General features: G+C 47.1%; 1 protein-coding gene across 1 annotated transcript in view; it reads right to left on the minus strand.

The window, feature by feature from the left end:
* Nucleotides 1-15,276, minus strand: part of plb1 (phospholipase B1) — a 288,667-nt gene that overhangs the window by 52,645 nt on the left and 220,746 nt on the right. Inside the window, exons 43-46 of the mRNA XM_072500134.1 lie at nucleotides 12,522-12,593; nucleotides 10,415-10,492; nucleotides 8,066-8,126; nucleotides 5,007-5,065 (exon numbers count right to left, since the gene is read on the minus strand). Coding sequence (XP_072356235.1) covers nucleotides 5,007-5,065; nucleotides 8,066-8,126; nucleotides 10,415-10,492; nucleotides 12,522-12,593 — 270 coding nt within the window. The remainder of the gene's footprint in view (nucleotides 1-5,006; nucleotides 5,066-8,065; nucleotides 8,127-10,414; nucleotides 10,493-12,521; nucleotides 12,594-15,276) is intronic.

The raw sequence follows: 15,276 nt of genomic DNA on the forward strand, positions 1-15,276 counted from the left end.
TCCTGGTGGGGAGGTTCTGTCCCCCCGCTCCTAAGGGATTAACCATAAACCAAAATGGTTTATGGTCAATCCCTTAGGAGAACGGGGACAGAACCTCCACATTAACCAAAGGGGTTTCCCTTTGTCCCGGGGCACCCGACATGGCCGCCCACTGTGCGTCCGCCATGCGGGTAGGCCCCTGCACTCTGGGGTCTCCCTTCACCCAGAGACCGTACTGGGTGGATGCTTGCAGCGATTCCTTGTTTCGAGCCCTTGGTTATGGCACTTTAGCCCTATTCCTTTTCTAGCCTTGTTTGTTCCTCCTTCCCTGTGTCCCCCCTCCCCGGTCTCTCCCTCCCTGTGTCCCCACCCTCCCGGTCTCTCCCTTTTCCCCCTTCCCCCTTATACCCCTCCTTTGTGCCTCATTCCCCTGTTCCTATCCCTGTTTGCTCTCCCGTCTCTGTTGAGTGGTCCCCCCTACCCCCAGCCTGGCGCCTTCCCTCCTGTTAGGGGCGCGCTGCGGCCCTGCTTTGTTGCATGTTCCCGGCTTTCCTGCTAGTACGGTGTCCCCTCTCTCGGGAGTTACTGTCTCGCTTCTCCCCTGCCCGGCCTCTGCGTTTTTCTGCCCGCTCTTCCCCTATCCTATCCTACACTCCTCTCGCTTGCTCTCCCTTCTCCGCTACTCTCATTCTCTCGTGCTGGGGCCTGGTCTCCCACCTGAAGCGGTCCCTCGGCAGTGGTTTGCTCTTTGTTCAGGATGCGCTCGCCATGACGGGGGCGGCAGGGCCTGGCGTTGCCTCCCCCCTCCCCTCCCCCCCGTCAGCGTGTTGTTGCCCCTTGCCAGGGGCCCCTCATTTCTATCCTCGCTGGTGGTTTTCCAGCCCGTGTTACTCGACAAACTTGTTTGCTTTGGCGGGGGCTGTAAAGAAGGATTATCTTTCTTGGTATGTGACCCAGAGTTTCGCTGGGTCCAGCATACCAAAATGCACGTTGCTCTTGTGAAGAGCTGCTTTTGCTCTATTAGACTCGTCTCCTGGCTAGGTCTGCCCCAATGTCCTCGTAAATTCTAATGGCGCGTCCTTCCCATTTGCAGGTTCTGTTTTTCCTGGCCCAGCGAAGGATTGTTTCCCTGTCTTGGTACCGGTGCAGTTTAGCTATAACTGCTCTCGGGTGTTCCCCTGCTTTGTGCTCTGTCCATTTCTGGTGGGTTGGGGAAAGTTTTCCTCCCCACTAAGTTGCCCAGCATCTCGGCCACGTATGTCGTGGGGTTTCTACCCTCGATCCCCTCTGGCAGGACCACTATCCTGACATTTTGCCTCCTCGAGCGGTTTTCCTGGTCGTCCACTCTGCTCTTCAGGCTCCCCTGTGTTGTGCCCAGTCTCGCCACCTCCCTCTCTAGGGCCGTGATCCGGTCGCTCACGTCAGTCGCTGCTTTCTCCAGCTCCTTAATGGTCACCTCTTGGCCTTCCAGTTTCTCCCCTTGGGCGTCCAATTTCTCCTCTTCTCTGCCCAGGGCCTGCTGCATCTCCGTCAGGGCCTTGGCCATTGCTGCCTGCACTGCGGCCTCAATGTCTGCCCTAGCCTCTGCCTTGCTTACCTGCTGATGTTCCCTCAGCGCATCGGCAAAGGCTGCCATCCAGTTGCAGCTCCCCCCTGGGCCCGAGGGAGACTGCACCTGTCTGCCCAGCTCTTTCTGATGCGGCGATACTTCCGTTCTGCTGCTTCGTGTGCTGATTAGCTCGCCTGAACTGGCTCGCCCATTGCCCCGTCTGCCTTTGGTGCCCCTCCTCCCTCTGCTTTGGCTCCCTTCTGGCACTTTTTCCCCCTTTCCCCCTCCCCCCTTTTTTTTTGGTTTCTTCCCTTTTTCTTCTCCCCTCCCTTCTCTCCTTTACCACTTTATTTTTCCTCTTTTATAAAATTCTTCTCAGGTGAACTTGTTTTGGGTGAGGAAACAAAAGTGCAAAGAGAATTTTTAAAAGTTTAAAAGTTTTCTTTCCAGAGTTTTGTTTTTGCAAAAGTTTTGCAAAAGTTATTTTTTTCCTTCCTTTTCCCTCACTCACCCAGGTCGAGAGAGAGAGAGAGAGAGAGGCTTCTGGTCGGGAGTCCCTCTTTGTTCCTGCCTCGTGGTGGTTGCCGCCGGTGGGAGGGGGGGGGGGGGGGGGTGGGGAGGAGTCGGTCGGTCGGTCCCCGCTGCTGTCCCCGCTGCTCGGTCCGGGCTGCCGCTCGTTGCACCCTGCGCTCTCCTGCTGGGGGTGGGGGGACGTCGATCGCTCCTTCGTCCCTTCCTCACTGAAGGTTCAGCCACCGCTTCGGTCTGGGCCACCGCTTGTTCTGCTCTGCTGCCGTGCGAGGGGGGGGCGGATCGCTCCGCTCCCGAGGGCCCAGTTCCCCTGCTCCCGATTTCGTGGGACTTAAATTTTTTTTTAACCTGGAGAGCCCCTGAAAAAGCCCCGACTTTGTGGACCTCCGGGAACCTTTATCTTGATAGCACTGTTGATGACTCTTTCCATCACTTTGCTGATGATGGAGAGTAGATTGACAGGGCAGTAATTGGCTGGGTTGGACTTGACCTGTTTCTTGTGCACAGGGCACACCTGGGCAATTTTCCACATTGCCGGGTAGACGCCAGTGTTGTAGCTGTCCTGGAACAGCTTGGCTAAGGGTGCAGCAAAGTTTTGGAGGTCAAGTCTTCAGTACCATTGCCGGAATATTGTCAGGGCCCATAGCCTTTGCAGTATCCAGTGCCTTCAGCTGTTCCTTGACATCATGTGAGGTGAATCGAATTGGCTGAAGACTGACATCTGTGATGCTGGGGACCTCGATAGGAGACTGAGATGGATCATCCACTCGGCACTTCTGGCTGAAGATTGTTGCGAATGCCTCAGCCTTGTCTTTTGCACAGCTGTGCTGGGCGCCTCCATCATTGAGGATGGGGAAAATTGTGGAGCCTCTCTTCCAATGAGTTGTTTAATTGTCTAGGACTGCAGAGCTTAGATCTGATGCGTTCATTGTGGAATCACTTGGCTCTGTCTATCACTTGCTGCTTATACTGTTTGGCCCAAAGTAGTCCTGTGTTGTAGCTTCACCATGTTGACACCTCATTTTTCGGTATGCCTGGTGTTGCTCCTGGCACGCCCTCCTGCACTCTTCATTGACCAATATTGATCCCCTGGCTTGGTGGTAATGGTAGAGTGGGGGATATCCCAGGCCATTAGGTTGCAGATTGTGGTTGATTACAATTCTGTTGCTGCTGATGGCCCACAGCGCCTCATGGATGCCCAGTCTTGAGTTAGAACATAGAACATAGAACAGTACAGCACAGTACAGGCCCTTCAACCCACAATGTTGTGCCGACCATTTATCCTAATCTAAGATCAACCTAACCTAGGCTGCCAGTGCATTCCACACACCCACCACTCTCTGTGTAAAGAACCTACCTCTGACATCTACCCTATACCTTCCTCCAATCACCTTAAAATTATGTCCCCCTCGTGACAGCCATTTCCGCCTTGCGGAAAGGTCTCTGGCTATCCACTCTATCCCTTGTACACCTCTGTCAAGTCACCTCTCTGCCTTCTTCGCTCCAGTGAGAAAAGCCCTAGCTCCCTCAAACTTTCTTCATAAGACATGCCCTCCAGTCCAGGCAGCATCCTGGTAAATCTCCTCTGCACCCTCTCCAAAGCATCCACATCCTTCCTATAATGAGGCAACCAGAACTGGACACAATATTCCAAGTGTGGTCTAACTAGGGTTTTAGTTACTAGATCTATTCAAAGTCTATCCCATTTAGCATGGTGGTAGTGCCACACAACACGATGGAGGGTATTCTTAATGTGAAGACTTTGTCTCCACAAGGACTGTGCAGTGGTCACTCCTGTAAATTCTATGATTCTATGATTCTGCCGATACTGTGAAGGACAGATGCATCTGCAGCAGGCAGATTGGTGAGGATGAGGTCAAGTATGATTTTCCCTCTTGTTGGTTCCCTCACCACCTGCTGCAGTCCCAGTCTATGTCCTTTAGGACCCAGCCAGCTCGGCCTGTTGTGGTACTACTGTGCCACCCTTGTCCAGATGCTCAGCATCTTACTGGGACTGAGCTGAGTCCTGGCATCCAGCAGATCTCCGACCGCTGACTCCCTTGGACGTTCCTGCCTCCACCTGATGTGCATCGGTAACTGTGTGGTGCTCACCAGATTGTGCCCCAAAGGTGTGTGCCTCTGTGCTGGTGGAGTGTGTGGGTGATAGCTGTAATGCCTCGATGTTGGTCTCTTGGGTGGGGTGCGGTGGGGGGAAATGATTTTAGATGGCCCGGCCCCATCAGATGGGAGTGAGTGGTGACGGAGAATTTAAAAGCAGCTCCCCCTTGTTAGCGGTGAGACACTGAGGCGTGAGTCTGGCGAAACAATAGGTGAGACAGCCAGTCATGCCGAGCAGCTCGTGGGGGCTGATGTCGGACACTAAGTGCCGTTAAATAAAGGCCGCGATCTCACCAACGCGGCCATCAAAAAACACCCCACCAATCGTGCTCAAAATGACTCATCAAAAGTTTTCCGTCAAATCGTGTCCTGTATCTCTTAATATATCATTCTTTCCCTCAGCTTCCATTATGACTAGGCCCCTGCAAAATGTTTTGAGATGTTTCTCTCCCTAATGGTGCTAGACAAAGGAAAGTTGTTATTATGAGCTCGATGTCGTGGCTGAGAATCCTGTTAGATTTGCTACAACAACTTACATTCCTACAGTGCTTTTAATGTAATAAAAATGTCCCAAGGCATTAATTAGGAGGATCTTAAACAAAACTGTGGAGAGTCCAATGACCAATCAGCTGTCACGTCTCTGTGACTAGAGCAGAGAAACAATTAATTCATATTTCACAAAATAAATACGGAGAAGGTCATACAGTTCAAATGAGGTTAGTATTGAGTAACCTATAGACCCCATGACATATGCACCCTATAGCTCTTCAATGGTTGTAAGTTTTTTTCTTTTTGCCCCTACATGGGACTTTGCAAAATCTATACTTACAGTTATAGAGTCTCCCATTGCTGCAATGACTTTGATGTCAGTAGGTCGAAGCCTGTGAACTGCAGGACAAGACCAGAGGCAGAAATAAATGAACAGGTGTGGAAAACAAAACTAAAGATTTCACGTCACAATTACTTTGTTAATTTGCCACTGCTTTCACACGTGTGGAAACAGCAGACTGGAAAGTACATGATGGTGACATGCTGTAGTTAACATGATGCTGACAAAGACTTCTTAAAAGCAAAGACTGGAAATATTTTCACTTATTTCAGACTTTGCAGCATCTACTATTTTCATGATCATCAGTGTCCATGGAACAAATACTTATGTGCAATAAACTGAGGCTCTTCATGGCTTTATTGGCGTCAATGTTATTAGTAGTGCTTTGGTGAACCCATCTCAACCCCTTGATTATATTCCAGATTGAAACATAACCCTAACCCCCCACATGGTGTGTTTCGCAGCCACAGAGACGGCCCGTCATTGGCCGATGGCTGTCAACCAGGACAGCAGGGTATCCTGTTCTAGGCAACCCCCTACCCCCAGGAAACCCGTAGCGGGGGGGTGGGGGGGTTCGCTGTCAGCGAGACCAGAAAATCCCGCCGGCAAGAATGGTCAGGAAATTCTGGCCACGTCTTCAGTCCTTGCCTCAAACTCCAGTCCCTTACCACTCAACTGGCCCACCTCCTAGACTACTGCCTCGAATTGAACCAACTCAGAACCTACTTGGTACAAAGATCCAAAATCCAACTCCTCTCTATGACAATTAGGGGTGATTTTCAGTCCACGTTAGCCTTCAGTGGAAAGGGTGCGAACCTAATTTCCATATATTTAAATCTTATTTAAGGGCTTCCCAGTCACATAATCCCCTGATGCTTGTCCGTGTGGGGAGTTGGGGGAGGGACGTTTATTTGCAGCGATGATCATGGCGCACTTTAAAGATGGCACTCCGATCTCTGTGGAGCCGGCCTTGCCGGTTGTATTGGGTCCGGCCCCGTCAGAGTAGCGGGAAAAATCGGCCCTCCGACTATTTGTGAAGAAACTACAAGAAAATCTGGCCTGAAAGTTCGGCTGTGCATCTGGAGAGATACTCACTGGTTTTCAGCCAGAGCCTGACACTGACAAATATTGGTAAAATTCTATCCAGAGCTCACTTCCAATGAACATTATTAATTTCTCCTCCTGCCTCTTCAGCCTGTGTACTCCCAGGTATCCATTATTCTATATATAAACCATCTGAACCCCTCGATTAGATTCCAGTCTGTAATCACTCCCAGGTATCCATTATTCTTTATATAAACCATCTGAACCTCTCGATTAGATTCCAGTCTGTAATCACTCCCAGATATCCATTATTCTATATATAAACCATCTGAACCCCTCGATTAGATTCCAGTCTGTAATCACTCCCAGGTATCCATTATTCTATATATAAACCATCTGAACCCCTCGATTAGATTCCAATCTGTAATCAATCCCAGGTATCCATTATTCTTTATATAAACCATCTGAACCCCTCGATTAGATTCCAGTCTGTAATCACTCCCAGGTATCTATTATTCTATATATAAACCATCTGATTAGATTCCAGTCTGTAATCACTCCCAGGTATCCATTCTTAAACCATCCGAACCCTTCGGTTAGATTCCAGTCTGTAATCACTCCCAGGTATCTATTATTCTATATATAAACCATCTGAACCCCTTGATTAGATACCAGTCTGTAATCACTCCCAGGTATCCATTATTCTATACATAAACTATCTGAACCCCTCGATTAGATTCCAGTCTGTAATCACTCCCAGGTATCCATTATTCTATATATAAACCATCTGAACCCCTCGATTAGATTCCAGTCTGTAATCACTCCCAGGTATCTATTATTCTATATATAAACCATCTGAACCCCTTGATTAGATACCAGTCTGTAATCACTCCCAGGTATCCATTATTCTATACATAAACTATCTGAACCCCTCGATTAGATTCCAGTCTGTAATCACTCCCAGGTATCCATTATTCTATATATAAACCATCTGAACCCCTCGATTAGATTCCAATCTGTAATCAATCCCAGGTATCCATTATTCTTTATATAAACCATCTGAACCCCTCGATTAGATTCCAGTCTGTAATCACTCCCAGGTATCTATTATTCTATATATAAACCATCTGATTAGATTCCAGTCTGTAATCACTCCCAGGTATCCATTCTTAAACCATCCGAACCCTTCGATTAGATTCCAGTCTGTAATCACTCCCAGGTATCTATTATTCTATATATAAACCATCTGAACCCCTCGATTAGATACCAGTCTGTAATCACTCCCAGGTATCCATTATTCTATACATAAACTATCTGAACCCCTCGATTAGATTCCAGTCTGTAATCACTCCCAGGTATCTATTATTCTATATATAAACCATCTGATTAGATTCCAGTCTGTAATCACTCCCAGGTATCCATTCTTAAACCATCCGAACCCTTCGATTAGATTCCAGTCTGTAATCACTCCCAGGTATCTATTATTCTATATATAAACCATCTGAACCCCTCGATTAGATTCCAGTCTGTAATCACTCCCAGGTATCCATTATTCTATACATAAACTATCTGAACCCCTCGATTAGATTCCAGTCTGTAATCACTCCCAGGTATCCATTATTCTAATATAAACCATCTGAACCCCTCGATTAGATTCCAGTCTGTAATCACTCCCAGGTATCCATTATTCTAATATAAACCATCTGAACCCCTCGATTAGATTCCAGTCTGTAATCACTCCCAGGTATCCATTATTCTATATATTAACCATCTGATCCCCTCGATTAGATTCCTGTCTGTAATCACCCTCAGGTATCCATTATTCTATACATAAACTATCCCAATCCTTTAGTTAGGCTATTCCTTTGTGATCACACCTAGTAACTATTATCTCATAATTAGTCCAATCTGTGCAAAAAGTAACTGAACTTTGACCTGATAGAGTTGCATAAAGGGAAGGCGAATACAAAAATAGGTAAATGTGGAGAAAGATAACTAAGTCAGCTTTTACTGACCTGATGTTGGTACAGTTTCTGATGGCAGGGTTTCAGAACAAGAGAGATCGCTGCCCCAATTCTGAAAGAAAAAATGTATCAGCAACTCAGAGAGGATTCAGGTTGGAATGTCCTATGATTCAGCTGCTTGTACGATGCAGAATATATCCTAACATTGGGTCCAAATTCACAGCTTTTTGGGTCAGCATTTATTGCCCATTCCTATTTACCTTGAGACAGTGGTGGTGAGGGGCCTTCTTGAACTGCTGCAGTTTGCATGGTGTATGTACACCCACAGTGATGTTAGGGAAGGCAGTTTCAGAACTTTGACCCAGTGACAGTGAAGGAACGCTGATATACTTGTAGGTCAGAATGGCGTGTGGCTCGGAGGGGAACTCGCAGGTGGTGGTATTCCCACTTGGCAGCTGCTCTTGTCCTTCTTGGTTAAGGTCATAGGTTTGGAAGGTGCTGTTGGAGGAACCTTGGTGAATTGATACGATGCATCTTGTAGATGGTACACATGGTTGCCACTTTGCATTGGTGGTGGAGGGAGTGAATGGTGAATGTGGTGGATGGGATGCCATTTAAACATGTTGATTTGTCCTAGATGGTGCTGAATGTCTTGTGTGTTGGAGCTGCACTCATCCAGGCCAATGGAGAGTATTCCACCACATTCCTAACTTATATCTTGTAGATAGTGGTCAGGCTTTGGGGAGTTGGAAGTTGAGTTACTCGCCAAAGAATTCCCAGCCTCTGACCTGCTCTTGTAGCCAGAATATTTATATGTTGTGGAGATGCCAGCGATGGACTGGGGTGAGCACAGTAAGAAGTCTTGCAACACCAGGTTAAAGTCCAACAGGTTTGTTTCGAATCACTAGCTTTTGGAGCACTGCTCCTTCCTCAGGTGAATGAAGAGGAGGGTTCCAGAAACATGTATATAGACAAAGTCAAATATGCAAGACGATACTATGAATGCGAGCATTTGCAGGTAATTAAGTCTTTACAGATCCAGAGAGAGGTGTAATCACAGGTTAAAGAGTCCAACAGGTTTGTTTCGAATCACTAGCTTTTGGAGCACTGCTCCTTCCTCAGGTGAATGAAGAGGAGGGTTCCAGAAACATGTATATAGACAAAGTCAAATATGCAAGACGATACTTTGAATGCGAGCATTTGCAGGTAATTAAGTCTTTACAGATCCAGAGAGAGGTGTAATCACAGGTTAAAGAGGTGTGAATTGTCTGAAGCCAGGACAGTTGGTAGGATTTTGCAAGCCCAGGCCAGATGGTAGGGGGTGAATGTAATGCGACATGAATCCAAGGTCCCGGTTGTGGCTGTACAGCAGTCAAGGGCATTCAACCTTTGACTTCGGGTAAGCGTTCGCCAAGGCGGCCTTCAGGACGCGCGACAACGCAGAATCGCCGAGCAGAAACTTATAGCCAAGTTCCGCACACATGAGTATGAAACAAACCTTTTGGACTTTAACCTGGTGGTGGAAGACCTCTTACGCTATTTATATGGCTAGTGCAGTTCAGTTTCTGGTCAATGAAAACCCCCAGAAAGTTGATCGTTCACATAGCCTCTGTATCATTAATATCAAGACAGTACTATTCAAATCAGAATTCCTTGGATGGTGTAATGAGGTAAGAGGAGCTGGAGACTCGTATAATGTACTTGCCTTTTCAGAAGGCATTTGATAAAGTTTGACACGTGAGACTTTCAAAAACAGTTCAGATGTAGAATTAGTGGCAAATTAACCTGTTGCATTAAATGCTACCTTTGAAATAAAATGCTTACATTGGAATCAGTAAAAGTGATTCATAGCAGTCTGTAATATGGAAAGGATAATTCTGACCATCTGCTCAGAATACTTGTTGGTTATCTCGGATTGGAATGGTAATTGTTAAGTAGCTTCACTCATCCACCCTATCATAATATCCACCAGTATATCATGGTGCAGACACACACTGATGGGCACACAGTGGGACCAATCAACATACACAACACCGCAGCCAATCACCAGTGAGCGCACACGCACTATAAAGACAGGGGGCATCGGAGTTCCTGCAGATTCGAGGAGCAGCTAGCTAGGAGCACAGAGCTCACAGCCTGCAACACAGACATTCACCATGTGCTGAGGGCATCAACAGGTTAGGACAAGGCAAAGGTCTTTAGTTAAAGCTGGTATTGTATTTACCCACAGTTCAAGTATGTTTAAATAGTTCACCTTTTAATAAAATAGTGTTGCACTACTTCAAGTGTTGGTGACCTGTATGTGATCCAGAACACCCAACACATCACACCCCACAATCGTTAATTTGTTCCCATGAGAGTTCATTGCAAAGCATACAGGCATTTTAATGGTGAGATTACCTCAGGGGGTTTGATGGTTGGATCCAAGCCTGGGTAAGTATAGTCGCTATTCTTGAATGTTCGAAGAAAGGGATGATTCTGTAATGGAATAAGGAAGGGCCAATAGCCTCATGAATCCTAATGGCAAAAGTATATGGAACAGAATGTAATTAAGATAAATTTGATGGTAGGCCTCTCATTATAAGTATTGAAGGTTCCCATTGTCCTAGAGATTGCTTCACTGCACTTATTTTCATTTAAAAATGTTGTATGTTGAATAAGAATTTTATTTTTGAATCACTTTCACAAAACCCATTTGTGTACTCTGTCTTTGGGGGCTAATTTTAACTTTTGACCATGATACAAAATGATCGATCTCAACTATCCATTGTACAAAAGATAGTTTTCCCTTCCCTAGGTTCACAGAATCATATAATTTAATGTGCAGAAGGAGGCCATTTGGCCTATCGAGTCGACACCGGCCCTTGAAAGGGCACCCTGCTTAAGCCCACGCCTCCACCCTCTCCCCCTAACCCAGTAACCTTACTTAATCTTTGGACATTACGGGGTAATTTAGCGTGACCAATTCACCTCACCTGCACATCTTTGGACTGTGGGAAGAAACCGGAGCACCCGGAGGAAACCCACGCAGACACAGGGAGAACGTGCAGACTCCGCACAGACAGTGACCCGAGCTGGGAATCGAACCCGGGTCCCTGGTGCTGTGAAGTAACAGTGCTGACCATTGTGCTACCGTGCAGCCACTAAAAGAGCTAATTCAGCATCACCTATCGTATACCATCAATCTTCTTTGGACTGAATCTTTATTAGACTGACCCACAGGGAGTGGTTTCGTTAGAAAGCTGGTTGTGGCTTGGGAACCCACACTTTGGGCTTCAACCACATGGAATTTTAACTCTACAATGTGATTCCATCATCACAGAATGTTGCCCAATCCAGCCTGATTGACAGCTGGTCCTCCAGTCGGGCAAGGAGCTGGTCATTGACAGCTGCAGCAGCAGGTAAACCCCACACCAGGAATGGGTGGTCGACCATGTAGGGTAGGGGTCGATGGGAGGGAGTCCCTAAGTGGGGTGGGGGTCAGTGTCCACATGGTGGGGGGAGTCGGAGGCCTCAGTGGGCAGAGTTGGAGGCTTTGCAAGGATCAGGGCCTGGTGTAGGGAGGGAGGGCAGAAGGAAACTGCAATGAAGCGGTAGGAAGTTTGGAGGTCTCAGAGTGATGGGGGCTGGGGGGGTGGGGGTGGGGGCAGTTGGATGGAGAAAGGCTGTTCAGGCCTCAATCATGAAGGCTCCTCAAGCCAGAACGTAGATTCAGAAGGAGGAGCAAAGGCATTGACTCCTGAATCCACTAACTCTTCATCTATTGTCAACCATGACACAGATGGTAGTGCACTCACCCCTACGGTTCTGGGTTTGAATCCTACTCCAGCGCTTGAGTGTAAAAATCAAGGCTGACACTGCTGCAGCACTGAGGTAGTGCTGCACTGTTAGAGAGGTTGCCTTTGCGATGTGATGCCAAACCAAGGCCCCATCTGCCTATTTGGGTGGATGGAAAGATCCCATGGCTCTTTTTGAAGAACCGGAGGGAAGTTATCCCCAGTGTCCTGGTGGATATGTAACTCCCCTTTGTGATGTTAATTAAGTATATGTGGTCATGATCACATTGCAGCTTGGGGGAGTTTGCAGATCACGAATAAATACCATATTTCTGATATTATAACAGGGACTTTACTTCACGAAGTACTCTATTGGTTGGACAGCACTTTGACATGTCTGGTGGTCACTATACAAATGTGTGTCCTCAGACCCATCAGCCAGCTGTTAAACCAGAAGTGGAATGGCCGTGAGGTTCGCTGCCTCATTATCATATTTAAAGTTGCACCCAGGATTGAGTTGGTCATCGACATCCCATCAGCCTCGGTGAAAGACAAGAATGGGCGGCCAGGAGGCTGGTATGCACCTGTCAAAAACCCAATCCAAGCCCGTCCTATCTTTCCGGAAAAATTCACATTCTTTTTGACCATTAAGTGTCAAACAGGAGAAATATTCCCAAAACATTCAAAATGGTGCCACAAAAAGAGACCACAGCAACATGTACAATTCTTACCTGGGACGGGCAGCTCAGGGAGATATTTACTGTAACGTCTTGAAAATCGGATTTTTCACCAACTGGCTGCAACTGGTGGGGGGGGGGGGGGGGAAAACAAGCAGTTACTTTTTCTTTGCTCAATGTGAATTTGATTTATTTTCTCTCCACCTCCTTTAAATCTCCCTCTGCCACACAGAACAAGGTGGCAGTCCAATGCTTTCAGCCGTGGCATCAGCTGTAGATGCCGAGGGTGGGCAGGGAGTTGGGGAGAAGTCGAGCTCAAGATGTGACAGGAAGGAGTAGGGGAGCTGGGAATTGGGGACGGCTGCTATCCTTAATCCAAAGACCATGGCGAGGTCCCAGAGCCGCCTGTAGGCCCAACCCAGGGAAAGAAGCCTGTAAGTCAAACTAAAATAATTGGAGCGATCATGACATCCTGACCTTTTTTTAACGCTTTCTTGGGGATTGCTGGTAAGGTCAGTACTTTATTACTCTATCCCTAATTGCCCTTATGAAGGTGGTAGGAAGCCATCTTCTTGAATCTTTGCAGTTCATGACGTGTAGGGACATCCACATCCTCCTGTAGCAGTTTGATACAACTCAGTGACTCGCTGGGCCGTTTCAGAGTGGACCACTATGCCATGGGTCTGGAGTCAAAGCTTCGGTCAGGTTGGCAAATTTCCCCCACTGAAGGACAACAGTGAACCTGATGGGTATTGACAACAATTTGGTATTTTCATGATCATTATTAATGAAGCTAGCAATTTATTCCAGATCTATTGCATTTAAACTCACCCAGTTACCGTGTCTCTGGATTTCTAAGTGTAGTAACATTACTACTGTGTTACCATCTGCTTCTCAATTCAGGCAGATGCAGCCCCCCATTGGTACGGCACTGAAATGTCAGCCTGGACCTGGGTGTCCTAGCGCATGAGTCACAAAAAATTGGCTTATAGGTGCAACAGGTGATTAAGAAGGTGAATGGAATTTTGTCCTTCATTGCTAGAGGGATGGAGTTTAACACTAAGGAGGTTATGCTGCAACTGTATAAGGTATTAGTGAGGCCACACCTGGAGTATTGTGTTCAGTTTTGGTCTCCTTACTTGAGAAAGGACATACTGGCACTGGAGGGTATGCCGAGGAGATTCACTAGGTTAATCCCAGAGCTGAAGGGGTTGGATTACGAGGAGAGGTTGAGTAGACTGGGACTGTACTCGTTGGAATTTAGAAGGATGCAGAGGGATCTTACAGAAACATATAAAATTATGAAGGGAATAGATAGGATAGATGCGGGGAGGTTGTATCCACTGGTGGGTGAAAGCAGAACTAGGGGCCATAGCCTCAAAATGAGGGGAAGTAGATTTAGGACTGAGCTTAGGAGGAACTTCTTCACCCAAAGGGTTGTGAATCTATGGAATTCCCTGCCCAGTGAAGCAGTTGAGGCTCCTTCATTAAATATTTTCAAGATAAAGATAGACAGTTTTTTGAAGAATAAAGGAATAAAGGGTTATGGTGTTCAGGTGGGAAAGTGGAGCTGAGTCCACAAAAGATCAGCCATGATCTCATTGAATGGTGGAGCAGGCTCGAAGGGCCAGATGGCCTTCTCCTGCTCCTAGTTCTTATGGATTATGTGCTCAAATCGTGGAGTGGGGCTCAAACACGCATCTATGTGGGAATAGCTTTCTCCTCTGCCGTTGGCCCTGTGCACCACCCATGTGGCCTTGGTTAAGGCCTCTGTGAGGTTCTGAATGATAACTTTGGACCCTGACTTTTAAATATTTACAAAGCTCTTGCACCCTCTGCTAGTTCAAGTAACAGCGGGTAGGAATGTGTGGCCAATGGGGGTTAACTTGTGCTGACAGCCATGGCTTAGTTGGGTGTACTCACCTCTGAGCCAGAGGGCTGTGGGTTCTGGTCCACGTCAAAAGTATGGGCACTTGGCTACAGTACTGAGGATATGTTACATTGTTAAAGTTATTAATGTGGAATTATATCCTCCCTCTCGTCTAATGTGAGGCCTTGCGGTCTAGTTTGGTAGTCATAGATTATCATAGAATCATAGAATTTACAGTGCAGAAGGAGGCCATTCGGCCCATCGAGTCTGCACCGGCTCTTGGAAAGAGCACCCCACCCAAGGTCAACACCTCCACCGCATCCCCATAACCCAGCAACCCCACCCAACACTAAGGGCAATTTTGGACACTAAGGGCAATTTATCATGGCCAATCCACCTAACCTACACATCTTTGGATTGTGGGAGGAAACCGGAGCACCCGGAGATACCCACGCACACACGGGGAGGATGTGCAGACTCCGCACAGACAGTGACCCAAGTCGGAATCGAACCTGGGACCCTGGAGCTGTGAAGCAATTGTGCTATTCACAATGCTACTGTGCTGCCCCAAGGCTTCAAGGCTTCATTACGAAAATTCATGTTGGAATTACCTGGGTGTGTTTATGAATCTGAATTTCTTTTTATATTTAAATGGATAAAGACTGCAGACAGGTACAGGACAGGGGGATTTTGGGAGTCTTCATGCATAAATCACAAAAAGCTCACATGCAAGCTCAGCAGGTGATAAGAAAGGCAAATGGAACGTTGGCCTTTATTTCAAAGGGAATGGAGTATAAAAACAGGGACGTCATACTACATCTGTACAAGGCACTTGTTAGACCAGACTTGGAATGCTGTGAACAGTTTTAGTCCCCTCATCTGAGGAAAGGTATACTGAAGGTAGTCCAGAGAAGGTTCATTCGGTTGATCCTGTGTATG

Source organism: Scyliorhinus torazame, chromosome 4 (genome assembly GCF_047496885.1).
Source record: "Scyliorhinus torazame isolate Kashiwa2021f chromosome 4, sScyTor2.1, whole genome shotgun sequence".
Lineage (NCBI taxonomy): Eukaryota > Metazoa > Chordata > Chondrichthyes > Carcharhiniformes > Scyliorhinidae > Scyliorhinus > Scyliorhinus torazame.